Genomic DNA, 19,028 nt, shown 5'->3' with positions numbered 1-19,028 from the left:
ATGCACTAGCATTTGGGAGCTATATATAAAGATAAATATTATGGCACTGTTTGAAGTTGCACAGATTCAAAAGTGTGTGATTGTCTTTCAGTGGAGGCATTATTAAGTAGTCATTTAGATCATAAACTGTAATTTAACCTTTCAAAAGAATGTGTTAGATATTCGCTAATTGACTTAGAAGGACTTTCTCAATTCATGGTTGAATAATATACAGGGAAGTGTTTGTAATTACTATTTTAGTAAAGTCAAAACCCACAAAATTCTCCCTGTATTTATGTAAACCTAGAAGTGTATATGTATTTGTATATGATTATAGAAAAAGACATGAAAGTGTACATATAAGGTTGTTAATGCTAAAGCAGAAGTAGAGGGGAGAAAAGAAAAATACCTTTAAAAGGTGTCTATAACAAAAGCACTATGTATAACATGATTCCATTTAACTAAAATATGTGTGTACATTTATATATGTAGAGAAATAAGTGAAAAGTTAGTCACCAACACATTACCCACTATTATTTTATGTTGATGAGATTTCAGGTTATTTCTTACATTTTTCATTGTTATTTGAATCTCTCAGTAATCAGATAGGAATAACAAGCTACTTTTTTATTGTGTAAATTGAAGAATGCAAAATGCTAGTATTTTTTCCCCTTTGGTTTTGCAGTTGTGCTATATTGACTCCCAAACTGATGGTGGAATTCCTTCTTACTGTTTTGCTTTAATGGTGATGTTTTTTCTACAACAAAGAAAACCCCCTCTTCTTCCTTGCTTACTTGGAAGTTGGGTAAGCCTTGGTTTGTGACATTTATGTGCATGTATGTGGATAGTTTGCTCTTTGCACAGTGCTCTGATCAAACTTTTTAAGCTGGAATTCTGGTTTGTCTCTTTGTCCATCTTTTTATTTTTTATTTTTAATAATTTTTCCACTACCAATTTGGAATGCCTTTTTATATAGATTGAAGGCTTTGACCCAAAAAGAATGGATGACTTTCAGCTGAAGGGCATAGTAGAAGAGAAGTTTGTGAAGTGGGAATATAATTCAAGTAGTGCAACTGAGAAAAACTCAATTGCTGAGGAAAACAAAGCTAAGGCAGACCAACCAAAAGATGATACCAAGAAGACAGAAACAGACAACCAAAGTAATGCCATGAAGGAAAAACATGGCAAAGTAAGCTGTTTTTGTTTTTTGTTTTTGGCTTTTCTATCTGTAGAATTTGTGATGCCTTCAGTTGAAGCTATTTGAATAGTAGATTCACTGACCTTGAGCAAGCCTCTTGGCCTCATTTTCCTCATCTATAAAGTGAGGGGTTGATCTGGTTTAGTTTTTTAGTACCAAGATTCTCTAATGAATTATACCTCATTTTGGAAGACTTTGTATTGTTTGAATCATGTTATTATCAAGGTTAATCTATGTATCTTTTTCATTTAAACAAAGAAAATTTCCTTTAGTAGTTTGGCTCTGACCAAAAACTTCAATATATGGGAATTTTGCTGCCAGATTTGGGGGAGAAATAAGCCCCTTTGCTTTATGAGGGGATGGCTTGCTTATTTAATCATTCAACTTTCATTTATTAAGGACCTACTATGTGCCAGGCATTATCTTGAGTGCTAGAGAACCAAAGGTAAACATACATGGATTGTATTTTCCAAAAGTCTGGATCTACAATCTCTGAATTTTGGGCTTCTCAGTAGAGCATTATTACAGAAGTTTGAATATTTCTGGAAATTATTGCTCTAACTGTACTGAATAATTTATGGAACCTCAATCTACTTTTTTATCTATTCATCTCTTCCACTTCTAATCTCTCCTCAAACCACCAGTATTCTCAGTTCCTTATGTCACTGAGAAAACTGAAGCAATCAGAAGAGAACTTCTACACACTCACATATTCTGCCTTGCTGCCTGCTTTCATAAAGGAACTTCCAATGTTTTAGTCTAGTGTATTCAATTCTGTATCTTGTTTTTGAAAAAAAAATTCAAACTTTTTTTTAGTTGTTGATGGGCCTTTATTTTATTTATTTATATGTGGTGCTGAGGATTGAACTCAGAGCCTCACACATGCCAGGCAAGCACTCTACTACTGAGCCACAACCCCAGGTCCCCCATATCTTCTTTATTCCAAAATATTACTTCAGCAGTTGTTCTCTTTCCCTCCTAAATTACCAGTTTTCAATTCTCTATTAAACCACACATGCTTTTAATTCTGCCATTTTAAAGAAAAATCTTGGCACCACTCTCCCTAGCTATTCTGCTGCTCCTCTTTGCTATAAAACCTCTTGGAAGAATTTTCTGTATTCAGTATTTCCAATTTTTCTTTCTCCCTAACTTATTAGTCTGCCAGAATTCAGGTCATTAATATCAGTCATCTTCACATTGCTAATTCAGTGGTCATTTTCTCAATTTTTATCTTTTTTATACTTAGTAGCAACATTTGCCAGTTGATTTATCTCCTTCTCAGAAAAATTTTCTCACTTGCCCTTTCCAGGCACCACACCTGTAGCTGGTTATTCCTTTTTAGTCTCCTTTTCTTGTTCCTCCTTCTTGAGGTTTTTAATGTTGGAGTGCTACAGGGCTTGGTCCATGGTCCCTTTTTTTCCCTGTGTGTATATACTTCTGGTGTAATCATATCCAGTCCTTGGATTTTAAATACCATCTGTATAATGATGACTCCTAAATTTTAAATCTGTAGCTGGATCTCTCTCTCTCAAACTTCATAATTGTTCATCCAACTGCTCATTTAGTGTGTCTGCTTAGGTGTCTTAAACTTAATGTGTCTAAAATGAACTCCTATTCATTTCCTTAAATTTGTTCCTTATGCAGGTTTCCCAACTCAGTTGATGGTACTCTATCCTTTCAGTTGAAACTTTGGAGTGCTGGACATGCTGGCGCACTTACACCCGTAATCCCAGTGATTCAGGAGGCAGAGACAGGAGGATTGCAAGTTCAAGACCTGCCTCAGTAACTTCACGGGGCCCTAGTGAGACCCAATCTCAAAATAAAAAATAAAATGGGGTGGGGATATAGCTCAGTAGTAAAAGCATACATGCCATAGCACCAAACAAACCAAACAAGAAAACCTTGAAGTCACTCCTTTCTTCCTTTCATACCCCTATCAAATCTGTTAGGAAATCCTGACATCTCTACTTGGAAATATATTGAGAATTTGATCTCCTGTCACCACTTCCACTTTACCTTCCTGGTTGTAGCCATCATGATTTCTGGCCTGGATTACTGCTATAGTTTCCTAACAGATTTCCCTGCAGTCTACCCTTTTTCCTTATTCTAGACACAAAAATTCTGAATGGTGATTCTAAAACATTAAGTGAGGCTAGATGCAGTGGCACATGCGTGTAATCCCAGCGGCTTGGGAAGCTGAGACAGGAGGATCCCAAGTTCAAAGCCAGCCTCAGCCACAGTGAGGCGCTAAGCAACTTAAATAGGGCTTGGGATGTGGTTCAGTGTTCAAGTGCCCCTGGGTTCAATCCCTGGTACCCCCCCAAAAAACAAAACATTAAGTCAGGTCATACCCTTTCCACTATTCATACTAAAAATGCTTTAGTTGCTCCTTGTTTCATTTATAAGAAAAGGCAAACCGTCCTTACTTGATAGCTCTTTGTTTTCTGCTACTACTCTTCCTCTTAATCTATCAAACCAACTTTCATGGTTTTCTTTTTTTCTTAAAAAAATATATTTTTTAGTTGTAGGTGGACACAGTATCTTTATTTTTATGTGATGCTGAGGATCGAACTCAGTGCCTCATGTATGCTAGGTGAGCTCTCTACCACTGAGCTACAACTACAGCCTTCATGGTTTTCTTTTTAAAGATAGTCACATTTTTACTTTGTGTATTTTTATTCTATTTGTTCCTCATTCTTAGAACACTTTTTCCTTCTCATCAGATCATGCCTTCTCAACAGATCTGATTCTGACTATTCAACTTGACACTGTGACATTCTCTTGCTCCCATGTTCCTATTCCTTTTATCTTTTTTGGTGGGGGTATGGGAGACTGAACTCAGGGAAACTCAACCATTCAGCCACATCGCCAGTTCTATTTTGTATTTTATTTAGAGACAGGGTCCCACTCAGTTGCTTAGCATGTCACCATTGCTGAGGCTGGCTTTGAACTCATGACCCTCCTGCTTCAGGCTCCTGAGCCACTGGGATTACAGGCGAGCGACACTGCACCTGGTTCTACTCTTTTTATCTTAACATTTCCCCCATAGCACTTAACTTCTTTTAAGTTACTAGTGTAATTTACTTAATAAGTACGTTTGTCCTTTCCTAGAAAGTAGACTCGATGAAATCAAGGATCTAAGTTTTTTTCCTAAGATATATTCTAAGTACCTAGTATATTGCCTGGTACATAGCACTCAACAAATAGTTATAGAATTGAATGTGTGAATGGCTATTTGATGCCATTATACTACATAGTGATACTTCTCACCAGTCATCATTTAGCTCTTTCATTTGGATTTCAGATATTATTTCTTTGTAATGACCTCTCATATTTAGATTCCTATCTTAGCATGTAGCCTAGCCTTTACTGTAATTGTTAAACTGACTCTCTACTCCTAGTAGCCTATGAAGTAGGACCTCATCTTACCTGAGTGGCAGTATAGTATAATGATTCACAAAATGGATTTAGTAGCCAGGTGGTCTTGAGTCAGATTCTTGCCCTATAGTATCTGATTCATAGAATTATATTATACTATATGTGCAGCTCTTGTAAGTGGATTGGTTTTAGAGTGCATGGCAAGCATTATGTATAAATGTGAGCTCTTACTATCTTATTCCAGGGAATAGTATGTTCTAAAGAAATGTGTCTGAATGAAGGAATTTTTTGAAAGTCAGGATATTTACTTAGATATATAAAGTAATTATTGCAATGAGTAGGCTGTAGTAGTTGTATATAGCGGTTTGTTACCTTGCCTGTACATGAGAATCACATTAAGGAGCTTTAAAAATCCTAGTGTCTGGTCTAATAACCCAGATCAATTAAATCAGATTCTTGAGAGTGGGAATGGTATGGAATTTAGGCATTAGTATACATTAATGGTCACTAGATGATTTTATTGTGTAGTCAAAATTGAGAGTCATTGATAATGCAAAGAAAACAAAATTCCTAGAAATCAGTAAACTGGGACTCAGACTGGTTGTTTTTGACAAATTACTACTTTATTTCTCAGATTTTGAAAACATAATCTCTGAGGCCTTTTCTAAGTGAAAAGTCGTTGATTTTATAGTTTTGTGAAGCTTAAATGAAAAGTATTTTTTTTCTTTCAGTCTCCCTTAACATTGGAAACACCAAATCAGGTATCCCTGGGACAGTTATGGCTAGAGCTGCTAAAATTTTACACACTGGATTTTGCTTTGGAGGAATATGTCATATGTGTACGAATACAGGATATTTTAACAAGAGAGAACAAAAACTGGCCTAAAAGGCGAATAGCAATTGAAGGTGAGATGATGTATTGTACTTAATTTGGAGACTCTTTTTTGGGGGGTGCCACTTATCATCTGATAAACTATTAAAAATTTTATCCCTTGGCTGAGGTAAAGAACAACTAATGTTGACAAACAAGGTTCCATATCGTATCCCCCAACATTAATTTTACCTTGGCAAGAGATGAAAATTATTACTGGGTCTTGAAGTTTGAGAAATTTCATTTAATGATATTGTGTAGGGAGGCATAGTGGCATAGCTTCTTTTTTCCCATACTTTCATCACTGAAAGTATAATTACTGAATTGACCTTCTCAATTATCCTCTTATTATTTTTCAATATTATCTTCACTCTTTTTCCTTCTAGATGATTCTTTTATGGAAGAAACAAAGGAAAAGATGTTGCTATGGTTTTTCTTCAACTCAGTTTTCAGGAACCATTGTTGGGATTATATATTAGAAAAACCTTAGGAAAAAGTGTTCTGCTGACAATTAAATAGTTAAACTCTATTTGTATATGTAGTTTGTTAATAGAGACTTAGTTTCTGATCATTTTCTTTTTTACTAGATCCATTTTCAGTCAAGAGGAATGTTGCACGGAGCTTAAACAGCCAACTTGTTTATGAATATGTTGTGGAGAGATTCAGGGCAGCTTATCGGTATTTTGCCTGTCCTCAGAGGAAGGGTGGAAATAAGACCACAGTGGAGTTCAAGAAAAAAGAGAAGGGGAAAGTAAGCAATAAGAAACCAGTGAAGTCTGATAATATGGCAACCAACTGTTACAATCTGCTTGGGGAAAGCACAGAAAAAATAAATACAGAAAGAGGTCAACCTGATAAACATGATGAAATGGAAGGTACATCACAGAGATGTATTATTAACAATGACAATTTGTTGGTAAATGAAGTAGATTTGGCTAACCATGGACAGGAATCTTCATCTCTTTCTGCGGATGCCAGTCAAGGCAGTGAATTGGAGCCAAAATCAATTAAGAAACAAAATGACTTAGCGCCTTCAGAAACTTGTTTTAAAAAGGAGCTCAGCCAATGTAATTGCATTGGGTTGCCTGACCCAGATGAATCTGTTGGAACAGACTGCAGATCAAATTTAGAAGCAGAAAGTTCACATCAGATTATGTGCACCGACACATCTACTACCTCTTGCAACTGCAAAGCTACAGAAGTTGCTTCTGACCTTAATGATGATGATAACCTCCCCTCCCAGGAATTACATTATGTGTTTGATAAGTTTATTTTAACCTCTGGCAAGGTAAGATACAATTTATAAACAATCTGTAAGATTTTGTGAAATGACTTTGTCTTATCTTTCTTTTTCCTTTGTGGTACTGGGGATTGAATCCAGGGGCTTCATGCTCTACCCACTGAGCTATATCCCTACCCCTGACTTTATATTTATAGTTTTAGGTTTAGAAGTATAAAAGTGTCTTATATGGTAGTGACTATTGTTTGGGAATGATTTTGGTGTGTATTTGTCTTTTGCTTTCTGTACTTTTCCTATAATTGATTTTAAATTTTGTGTGTAAAGCACCAAGAGGTTTCAGCACTCTATTTGGTTTTCTTCACTTTCTCATACATAAAAGTATTTATCGTATGTTTTATGAAAATCAACTTAGCACCATATATTTTGTTTTGCTTATTTCTATACATATGCTTATTTTTCTTCCAAAAAGAATGAAATTTTTAAAATTCTATCAGTATTCTGTTTTAAAGTATGTGAGTTTGTGTGTGGGGGGGTTATTTGTTAGAAGAGAGAACATAAATATACTAAAAGTAGAAGTAAACTAAGATCAGGATCCAAAAAAATGAAGAATTCAGATTCTGTTTTTGCCATTGAGCACTTTTGGATTTTGTATTAACCCTTATAAATTATAGAGTCCTAACTTTTCTACTTTTATTTTTATTTATTTATTTTTCCAGTTCTGGGGATCAAACATGGCCATGCACATGCTGGGCACGTTCTCTACCACAGAACTATATCCCAAGCCCATCTTTTCTACTTTTAAAATGGAAGAATTTGAGCTTTAACAATTAAAATTGTAGAAAATACTCAAGTGAACTAGGCTTGGTGTGGTCATGCCTATAATTCCAGCTACTTGGGAGGCTGAGGCAGAAGCAGCGCGAGTTTGTGGTCAACCTGGATAATTTATTGAGATCCTGTCTGAAAATAAAAAATAAGAAAGGGAAATGATATAACTCAGTGGTAGAGTGCCCCTAGTTCTAGTCCCCAGTATTGCAAAACAAACAAATGAACAAAATCAACAATGACCCGGTAGTAGAAAATAAGCAATAAGAACTTTATTAATAAAACTTTAGCTAAGTCACATTGCTTTAAGTACAATACATATAACTGAAATATCATTATAAGCTTCCAGAATGAAAAATGATAATTTAAAGCACATGTAAGCCAAATAGAATATTTAAAAGAACTAGAATGTTTTATTGTTTTATCAGTATTTATGGACAAGCTTAAGATTTTTAACATAATTACTTAGCAGTATTTTTTTTTAAATTTTTTTTTCGAGTTGTAAATGGACAAATACCTTTATTTTGTCTATTTATTGTTATGTGGTTCTGAGGATTGAACCCAGGGGCCCATACATGCTGCGCAAGCGCTCTACTGCTGAGCCACAACCTCAGCCATAAGCAGTATTTTTTAAAAGTCTGTTTTATTGAGATAAGATGGCTGGGGTTGTAACTCAGTGGTAGAGCACTTGCCTAGCATGTATGAGGCACTAGGTTCAATCCTCAGCATCACATTAGAATAAATAAAATAAAGGTATTGTGTCAAAAAAAAAATTGCGGGGCTGGGGTCATGGCTTAGTGGTAGAAGGCTTGCCTAGCATGTGTGAGGCCCTGGGTTTGATTCTCAGCACCTCATATAAATAAGTAAAATAAAGGTCCATCAACAACTAATAAAAATATATTTTTTAAAAGATTGATATTTAAAAAGCTATATATGTTTAATATATACAACTTGATGTTTGGAAGTTAAGTATACACTATTAATACCACATATCTATCCATCATCTCCAAAAGCCTACTGCCTCCTTTTGTGGAAAGAGAACTTAATGTGAGATCTATTGTCTAGCAAAATTTTAAGAATATAGTAAAGCATTGTTAATCATAGGCCTAAGGTTATGTGTAACAGATATCCAGAATTTAGTTATTTTGAATAAATGTAGTTTTGTACCCTTTAACCAACATCTTCTCATTTCCTCCTTCCTCTAAGCAGTATTTCTTCATTCTATATAAGAATATATTTGTTGGATTTTATCTCAGTTTCAGTATTTAGAGCATATGAACTATTGAAAGAATGAAATAAATGACAAGATTTTTAGAAAAATAATCTCTTAATTATATAACTACAATGTATTTCTTGTATTTTATATTTTTTCCCCTAAAATTTACCTATTTCAATAAGGAGTACTGTTTCTCCCATTTTAATTTTTATTAGTTATCTGTAAAATTTTAAAAGAATTTCCCTTGCATATGTCATTTAAAAAAAATGAATGCTTTGAAAGCAGTTAAAGGTTCCTGGAGTACTTTTAATTAGCCCACAGTATATTATTCCTGTAGAGGTGTATATAGTTTGTTGTGTATAATTTGCCTCAGACCTTGTGGCTATGTAAATGTCCAGGCTAACACTGGAGGAAGACACTTTAATTTTAGAGTCTAGATGTGTCACAATAAAAGAGTAGTGGTCTTCCTTAACCATGAATTTTATTCAACTAGTTGGCATAAATTCTGATGTTTTAACCACACCTGGTGGTCCTCTGGAATATATTTAAAATGGAGCTACAGGGTTTGAAGTTCAGCTTGTAGCTATTTAATACTTCTTTATTTATGGAGCTAATTTATTTTTCAAGTCTAGTCCTGCAATCAGGACACAGATGTAGTTGAACCAACTGGCTAAGTGAGAGTTCTGTGATTAATTGATTCTGAAGATGGAAAAATGTTTGGAGTGAATTGAAAGGTGCAGTTTAAAATTTATAAACTACTTTGTTAGATATTGGTAAATTAAAAATATAATGCATATATTTCCCTTTGGGAGCTAATCAAGCTATTTCACTTAGCCATTCCTTTTGTATTTCCTATTATTTTCTTCATCTTACATACTCAAGTGAATTTGTTATTGATAAATATTTTAGTGGAGGAAAAAGTGGTTGCTCAGAATAGTTTTTATGTTGATTGCATTTTATTAAGTTTTGTTTTTAAATCTCCAAAAGGCACAGTTTATCCGAACTGAATTATCTAAAAGATTATTTTTGGATTGCTAAGCAATGAAGTGCCTCAAAAGGCACTTATTAGATTATTTTCTTACCTTTGTATAGCCGCCAACGATAGTATGCAGCATCTGCAAAAAGGATGGTCATTCAAAAAATGATTGCCCAGAGGATTTCAGGAAAATAGATCTAAAACCTCTACCACCAATGACAAACCGATTTCGGGAAATACTTGATTTAGTATGTAAAAGGTGTTTTGGTAAGTATTTTATTACTGTATCTACTGGGACTACATTCTTTCTTGGATGTTAACTTTTCTAATTAAAGGACAATTTGCTTTTTTTTTTTTTTTTTTTTTTTGGGTAGAGGTTTTTGAATAGTGTAGAGACTAAGTATAGATATTTACCAAATGCCTACTATGTTCAGGGTAATATGGTAAATGCCAGAAGGAATTTAATTGCTCTCATATGTATTAATTTTAAGAAACTTAGACTGTGGATTTGCTACACCTATGTGGGGCTATTCAACCTTAAATCAGTTAAAATAAAATTAAGTTCCTCAGTTACACTGGACACATCTGAAGCACTCGGAAGGTACACTTGGCTAGAGGCTACTGCATTGGACAGTCTAAATAAAAAACATTTCTGTACTTTCAGTGCTGTGGAACAGTGCTGCCCCTACATGAATGTATAAGACACGTATATAAATTGCCATAATTGGAATTAGAATGTTATATGCTATAGTAGTATTAAAAAAATGCAGTGCACACCCAATTAATTTTAACTGAGGTGTATCAGAACAATTCGAATTAATGATGTGGTATTTGAGATGAACCTTCCTCTTCATTTGCAAATATAGAGGGTCATGCATAATAACCTAACATGCACAGTTTGGGAGGATAATTGCTTTTTATTTGGTAGAGTATGAGAAAGGCCTAGAGAGAAATGTTTTATAAAGACATTCTGGGGAGAGTCTTGCATACCTTTATTCACCAAACATTTATGCATTGCTTGCTGTATTCAGGTAAGATAAGATTTCTGATGTCATAACATGACATTGTAATTCCCCAGTGTAATTCCTCCCTCTTACCCTTCCCTGTTCCTACCTACTGCCTGGCAGTCACTTAACTGCTTCTATCACTTAACTATAGATTAGTTTGTATTTTCTAGAGTTCTGTGTAAATGCAGTTACACAGAATGTGTTCGTTTGTCGGGGGAAGGTTTGACTTCCTTCACTCAGAGTAATTGTTTGAGATTCATTTATGCTGTTATGTGTGTCAGTGATCAATTTCTTTTTATTGGTGAGTAAGTAATCTTCCATTGTATGGACATGTTACAGTTTGTTTATCTACTTGCTTATTAATCAATATTTTGCTTATTTCTAAATTTTGGCTATTACAAATAAATCTGTCATACACATTCAGATTATGTGTTTTGGTATAAACATACGCTAGTTTTTTCCTTGGGTTAATATTTGAGTGGAATGATTAGATCATGGTACTATAAAAGTTTTATTAAGGTACAATTCATAACATTTATTTTTATTATTTTTCTCTCACTGTGGACTCACAGATATTTTATACCTTGGAATATAATCCAATACTGATTTATTTTTATTATGCAATGAATTCTAGCTTTGGCTAGAATTTGGGAGCTCTTTTGGCAACTGTATCCCTTTGATGTGCCCTCATCAGTGTGTGGTTTGTTTGTTTTTTAGCCCTTCCTTACTTCCTGTTACTACAAGATGCTCCAGGATCATCATGTATGTTTTCTGACGTAGTCTTAAAATTTCTCCAAGGAGCCCTGGTTCTTTGTTATGGGAGAATGGTATTAGGATCTGAGATCTGAACACTAGGTGTTCTTGATTCTACTGGAATGTTTTTGCTTTCAGGACTTCTTACAGGAAGAAAATAACAAATAACTCATTTATTTGTACTTATCTATAAATATTTCTGTATGTGATCATCTTATCTATGTTTAAGCTAAACACAACTCCATACTAATATCCAACTTTGAACCATTACCACATGACTCATTCTAACCTCTTCTCTTTGCTTATCTGTAAACTCCCATTCCAGTAATGAGAAAGCTGGTTCCCACCATCTACTACCTGTTTAATTGTAGCATTTCAGTACACTTGTAAAGCAGCATCAGAACTGTTAAAGCATTTATATTCCCATGGGAAACTTCATCAGTTAGAATACAGTGCTTCTCGTAGTTCCCTTTGACCTTAATTTTACAGATTCCGCTAATTTTCAAAGTTACTTAGGCCCAGCACCACCTTTTTCCTATTCTGTTGAATGAAGTTGTATTGTACATTTATAATACAGTTAGATTCTTTTGTCACAGTCTTTATTCCATCCTGAATGCCTTGACCTTTTCCATGATTTTGAAATATTTGCATACTTTAAGGCTCATTCTGTGTTGCAAAGTTCTATGGGTTTTGACAAATGCATTATGTTAGTCATTTCCTCTCACCGTAATAAATAACAGAGAAGTCATCTCATAAGAGAAAAGGTTTATTTTTGGTTTACAATGTTAGAAGTTTTAATCTAGGGTTGGTTAACCCTTGGACTTTGGGCCTTTGATGAGATAGCACTCCATGGTGGAACCACATGGCATGACAAAACTGTTTACCTCAAAACTGCTATGCAAAAGAAGAGGAGGGTATAGGGTCAGAATAGGCCCTTTTAGTGCATGCCCCAAAGACTGGAAAACTCCCATCACAATAGATCCTACCTCTTAACGGTTCCACTAATCCAAGTTAGCACCATGGGTTGGGGACCAAACCTATAGCATATGGGTCTTTGGGAGACACTTGGACTATAGCATTCATTATGTCATGTATCTACCATTTATAGTATAATAATAGAATAGTTCCACTGCCTTAAAACGTGCGTACACACACACACACACACACACACACGGGCTGGGGTTCTGGCTAGGTGGTAGAGCACTTGCTTAGCACATGTGAGGCACTGGGTTGATCCTCAGCACCACATAAAAATAAATAAATAAAATAAAGATATTGTATTCATCTACAACTAAAAATATTAAACACACCCCATTTCATCTCTTCTGCTCTCTCCCATATCTATTGTTGCTATATTTGTTTTTTTTTTTTTTTAATTGAATATTAGTTTAATTTCATTATAGCAAAATTTTGATAAATTATTGCATTGTTCCTGTATTATGTTTTGGGGATATCTTGAGGTAGAGATGGGAAAGAAAGAAGGAAAAAGAAAAAAACTTTGTTCTTAAGGAATGTATAGTTCTATTGGAAAATAGGATTGATATAAATGGAATAACTAGAAAATTCAAAGGACAATATAAAATCAGGTGTTACATTATGTCAGGCAATTTGGAGAACTAAATAAATTGAATCAAAACAAGGGCAGGTCTTTAAGGCTGTGGTTAGGCAGAGTAGTTTATAGAGAAGATTTGAGTCTTGACCAGACATTTAAGGAAATTGTTAGATTTGAGTGGACCAGATGCCTAGGATAGCAGTATGAATACAGGAGGGAAAAACAAGCATGGATATGGAAGGGGAGTGGAATGTCTGGGAAAAATAAGACAGCATTAAATCGTTTGAAAAATTTAATATATTTTATATATTTGTAGGTATCTCATAGGGAAAACAATTGTGTGAAATGTAAACAGGTCTTTTAAAAATTATCTTTTGCTGCTCCACTGCCCCTTCTCTAGTAACATTTATGGTTTAAAGTCAGAAGAGTTAACAAATAATGAAATGGTAAGTATAATTTTTAGGATAAATATTTGAAGATATTTTCAGATTCTATTTTTCTTACTTTTTCTATTTCTCTCTCCTCCCCATTTTCAAACCTAGATGAGTTATCACCACCTTTCTCTGAACAACACAACAGGGAGCAAATTTTAATTGGCTTGGAAAAGTTTATTCAAAAAGAATATGATGGTATGTCATATGTAAAAATTGATTGTTTTGTTACTGTGGCCATATGGTCTTGGGTTTCATTCATTTATTTAAAAAATGTTTATTGAATGTTATGTGTTCTAATTTTTAGGGACACATTGCTAGTAAAAGAGGTGAAACTTGCTTTCATGAAGTATGTATTTCAGAGGGGAGACAGTCAACTAATAAAACTAAATAGTCAACTAAATATATTGTATCAGCAAATAGTATGTGTATTAAATGCAGGAGATAAAAGAAGTGATGGGTTACTATGGTAAGTTTCTTTGATAAGGTGGCATTTGAGTAGAATCCTTAACAATATGAAGGAGCAAGTTCTATGAATATTCAAAGAGAAAATATTGTATAGAGAAAGAGCAGTGAGTACAAACACCCAAGATTAGATTATATCTGTCATGGTTGAAGACCAAAAGTACAGTATAGTTGGAGTGGAGAATGTGAGGGAGACTGTAATAGAAAGATGAGGTCAGAGCCTAGGTATTGTTTCATGGACGTTAGTAGTAGGACTTTGACTTTTATTTTGAGTACCCAATGAAAGGCTTTGGAGGCCTTCCAGGCTTTTAGCTGTTAAATGACACATGGTCTGAGAGAATAGAACATAGGGCCTTAAGAGCAGAAGCAAGCAAACTGGGTGTGATGGTGTATGCACGTAATTCCAGTGATATAGGAGGCTGAGGCAGGAGGATTGCAAGTTCAGGGCCACCCTTAGCAGTTTAGCAAGACCCTAAATAAAAATAAAATGCTGTGCATCTAACTCTGTGGTAAAATACTCCTGGGGTTCAATACCTAGTATCAAACACCAAAAAAAAAAAAAAAAAAAAAGGCAAGCAAACATTTAGGAAAGTGATGCATAAGTCAAATGAAACATAATAGTGATTTGGAGAGGATGAGAAGTGGTTGGAAACTGGGGTATATTTTAAAGGTAGAGCCAACAGGATTTGCTGATGCATTTATCATAGGTGAGATATGAAAGAAAGAAAGAAAGAAGGAAATCAAGATTTATGCTGAGCAGTTGGGTGGTGCTATTTAATGAAATGGCAAAGACAGCAGGAAGAGCAGGTTTTCAGCATGCGGGTGAAGAATCAAGAATTTTGTGTCCAAATATTTTAGAAGTACATAAACAGTTAATTTAGAATCAAAATAAATTTGTATTTTGAAAGATGATTTGTTGCTATTTGATTCTGCTTAAAAATGTTGTTAGTATATATAAAATATCAATTAAATCTAAGTCTCTTTTAAACTCATGTTTTTATTTGCTAATAATTGTAGCTTCTTTTATGCCTCTCAGTTGTCATTTGTATTTCAAGTAGAGCATCAGAATCAGATGGAAGGATTGTTTTGAAAATATAGAATTTGTTCCCTAAGTGAGTAGTCTGCTTAAGAATCGAGAGGAAGAAAAGTCCAACCCTGTTAAGCTGCAACTTGTTTGCAGTTGTAGCTATTATTGAAGAATTGTAAATGTGAAGGAATAACATTATCATAATTTATATCTAGTGAATTAGTCATTTACTTTTGGAGGAGAATTTATTAATCCTATTGTACTAAGATAGTATTTATAAATCTACTTGAATTGTCCTGAAAGAATTAGGTTTATTTTCAAGAGGTAAATTCTCAAATATATGTCTTGATTATTGGTAGTGATGTTGAAAACAAATGAAGGTAGATGGATTTATAGTTAAGTTGGAAGAAGCTAAATGTCTCAGTGATTGCGCATGTGGAGATTGAGAGGGTTATTAAGGATCTCACATATATTTCTGACTTGGGCAATTGAACAGATTTCAGCAAATCCCTATTTGCTGAAAATAGGGATTGTAGGGATAATACTAGGTTTGGGGTGAAGTTGATATTTTAGTTTAGACATGTTGAATTCATGGGGTCTACAAAAGTGGAAAGAGCAAGTGGAAACGTGGTATGGGAACTTGAACAAAAGATTTGGATGTTTTAGAATTTCTCAGCATGTCTTCCAGTGGTAAGTAATTTAAATCATAGAAGTGGACAAGGTCACTTTATGTTAGGTTATTAGTAGATATTAGAAGATTCTTCTTCCCTAAGACTTTTGACTTGTTTTTCCTTTGCTTAGAAAAGGCAAGATTGTGCTTATTTGGCTCTTCTAAAAATGGATTTGGATTTCGTGATAGTGATCTGGATATTTGTATGACCTTGGAAGGCCATGAAAATGCAGAGGTAAGAATTAGTGTTTGGAAAAGGTGTAAAATTTTTTTCCCTAAAGATGAATATTTTTATTTTTGTATGTAATATTGAGAAAACACATGATGCCAGTCTTTGTATAAATGTATTATCAATAGCAGCATTTGAAATATAAAATCATTAGCAGTTTAGAAGATATTCATATCTTAAGTAAATTTACCATTTCAGTCATTTGTAATATAAAAGCCATATCACTGAGAATTACAGATGTTTTGTAATGAAAGTTTGGAAAAAGTCAGTGTACCATAAAGTTAAAATTTTTGCATTAGAAACAATGAGAAGCTGGTGCTTCAGTTTGCTTGTTAATATTGTTTTTGCTTACTCTGTCTTATATTATTTTCCATTAGGTAATGACTTTGTATCATTATAAATAGAAAATATAGATAGTCATCTAATTTATAACGGGGTTGTATTCTAAAAGTTAATTGTACTTTGGGACCACTTACATTTTTTCCATGGAAGCTATGTTATAAGTGAGCTTTAGAAACTCATTTTGGGTTGGAAAGGGAACTAACATTTGTTTCATATCCAACACTTAAACATATATTATCTCAATTCATTCTTATACCTATGTTCGAGATAGATATTATTTACCTCATTTTATAGATGAGAAAACTCAGGCTTTGAAAGATAAACTGAATTGCCCAAGTTCACACAGCTAGTAAGTGTTGGAGCTGGGATTTGAATCCAGGTCTGTCTGACACCAGAGTTTATGCTCTTTTTGTTGTATCTCACTGCCTTTTTGTAATTATTTGAACCCATAATGTAGATTAAATATAATACTAATAGTACTGTAGCACCTAATTACTACTTTATGAAATTGAAAGCTTTCTGAGTTCCACCTTCAGATGCCAGGAGCAGTGAAGTCTCAGCAGTGAGAGTGGGTCCTTAGGCTTTCCTTCTTTGTAGGATTTCCCCAGTAGTAGGATTGAGATTATCCAGGCTCTAGTGGAAAAAGGAATGGGTTGAGCGGGAAGAAATGTCCTATAACTTTATAGTACCAGTTAGAAAAGGAGGGATCCTTGTAGATGTCTTTTACCAGCATAGCTTTTGGTATTTATGTTTCAAAATCAGGAACTACTTGCAAGATTATTTAACCTACTTAAGTTGTGAGGCCAAGCTTCTGGCATCTACAGAGTGTCAGTATTGCCTCTGTTACATGATAAAATAATTCAGCAGAGTAGTGTACTTGTGCATTTTTGATATAGTCCTTTCAAAAAGTGTTTATTACGTTGTCATGCCTGTAGCAAAGATAGTGTTGATACCTGGTAGATCCTTATTTCTGGGCCTAAGAAGTAGATTGTGGTGTTAACTAAGTATTGAACTTACTTGACTAGCTGTATGACTAATCTTTAACCCCTTTTAGCATCACAGTTCTACGGTATAAAATCAAGATAATCACAAATTCCTGCCCTAAAACAGTGGTTGGGAAGATTACATAAGACATGTTTGTAAAGCACTCGGCAGCAAGACAACTTCATCTATCTTGTTCTATAAAGAAACTGAAATGTTAACAAGTAATTTTTTTTTTAACTCACTTTTTATCACCTCTTGAAAAGATGCTTCCTGTCTCCATTTTGAAGAGCAATAATTGAGGGGATAGGAAGTGATTTTTATCCAGGAAGGAGTTAAGAGTTATAGATATGTTTTATGTAAAATTTAATTATCAGACTTCTAATCACTAAGGATTTGTATATGATGTAAACTCTGCCATTCACATGCATAAGTTGAAGCAACGAAAAAGAATAAAATATTCCAGATGAGACATTATTAAAACTTAAAAATTCTATCGTAATTTATATCTTTGCATAATAAAGAGAAAAATTACCTCCTTTGTTCAGTTTATTGTGCATGAATTGGTAACTAATGATTCCCTTGAAAATACCCAAATTAAACTGCTATGGCTACTGCTTCACGCAAGGATTATTTTGTAATAACTCTTGGGATTGATGGTCATACCTTCAATTTAATACAGTTAATTTATAATACTTGTTATCATCTGTGTTTCTTGTAGTTTTATTATCATTACCATATCAACTCTGCACTCTTCTTAAAAAGCAGTACATTTACATTTGTAAAAGTAAGAATTTCCTTGTGAAAATAGGTGCTGCTTATAGGATTATCTTTCCTTTTCTTATCAACATATTGACATAATAAATAGCTCAGAATTTTCAAGTACTCAGTTTTGTGTCAAGCTTACTACTGAATGCTTTACAAACATGTCTTATGTAATCTTCCCAACAACTGTTTTAAGGCAGAAATTTATGATTATCTTGATTTTATAAAGTAAAAATGTGATGCTGAGAGGGATTAAGGTTAAGCCATACAGCTAGTCAATACTTAGTTCAAAATTTTAATTCAGATTTATCTAAATTTAGAGCCTGTGTTTTTAATATATTTCTTTGCCCTTACCAAACCCATCTTTAGTTATTGAGTCACATATTGAAAACCATATTATACCCCTATCTTTGTGCTTCTCATACTTAAATCTGCATTTGAATTACCTTTGGGTTTTGTTAAAATGCAGATTATGGTTCAATAGATGGGGGAGGAGCCTGTGATTCTGCATTTCTTTTATTTTCTCAGATTATGCTGATGCTATGGGTCTATAAACCACATATGCATTGAGTAGCAAGGTTATATGTAATGCATTATGGCTACAAATTTTAAAATATTACTATGCAATGCCTGTATGATACTAGAATTTGCACAAGACCAAATTGAATTAAACTTTATTTTTTGTTTTTTTTTTTAGAAATTAAATTGTAAGGAAATAATTGAAAATTTGGCGAAAATTCTTAAGAGACATCCAGGTATAAAGTTCAAATCTTTGCTTTAAAACAAAAGAAAATACTTCATAGCATTATGAAAATTATTTAACCTACTTAAGTTTTTTTTTTTTTAATCAGGTTTAAGAAACATTTTGCCTATAACTACTGCCAAAGTGCCTATCGTAAAATTTGAACACAGACGAAGTGGATTAGAAGGCGATATCAGTTTGTATAATACATTGGTAAGTTTCTCTTACAGGCCAGGTATACTTTAATTTTCTGTTTACAGGTTACTGATTATACCTATATGCTTAAAAATTTCAAGTGTGAGCACTGTAAGGAAAGAGTGTATTTATCAATTTGCTCTTGCCTTCAGATTGAAGGTAAGTTTTTATTTCACTTGTTAATAGGTA

General features: G+C 33.9%; 1 protein-coding gene across 7 annotated transcripts in view; it reads left to right on the top strand.

Moving 5' to 3' along the window:
* The window catches only part of Tut4 (terminal uridylyl transferase 4), a 122,728-nt gene that overhangs the window by 70,074 nt on the left and 33,626 nt on the right, over nucleotides 1-19,028 (top strand). For all 7 annotated transcript variants that reach the window (XM_071617827.1, XM_071617825.1, XM_071617826.1 and 4 more), the window contains exons 10-18: nucleotides 665-784; nucleotides 956-1,168; nucleotides 5,287-5,461; nucleotides 6,014-6,714; nucleotides 9,797-9,947; nucleotides 13,535-13,621; nucleotides 15,717-15,820; nucleotides 18,600-18,657; nucleotides 18,754-18,857. In XM_071617827.1, coding sequence (XP_071473928.1) covers nucleotides 665-784; nucleotides 956-1,168; nucleotides 5,287-5,461; nucleotides 6,014-6,714; nucleotides 9,797-9,947; nucleotides 13,535-13,621; nucleotides 15,717-15,820; nucleotides 18,600-18,657; nucleotides 18,754-18,857 — 1,713 coding nt within the window. The remainder of the gene's footprint in view (nucleotides 1-664; nucleotides 785-955; nucleotides 1,169-5,286; nucleotides 5,462-6,013; nucleotides 6,715-9,796; nucleotides 9,948-13,534; nucleotides 13,622-15,716; nucleotides 15,821-18,599; nucleotides 18,658-18,753; nucleotides 18,858-19,028) is intronic.

The sequence above is a fragment of the Marmota flaviventris genome, chromosome 10, assembly GCF_047511675.1.
Source record: "Marmota flaviventris isolate mMarFla1 chromosome 10, mMarFla1.hap1, whole genome shotgun sequence".
In the NCBI taxonomy this organism is placed as follows: Eukaryota; Metazoa; Chordata; class Mammalia; order Rodentia; family Sciuridae; genus Marmota; species Marmota flaviventris.
This window is presented reverse-complemented; position numbering and strand designations above follow the sequence as displayed.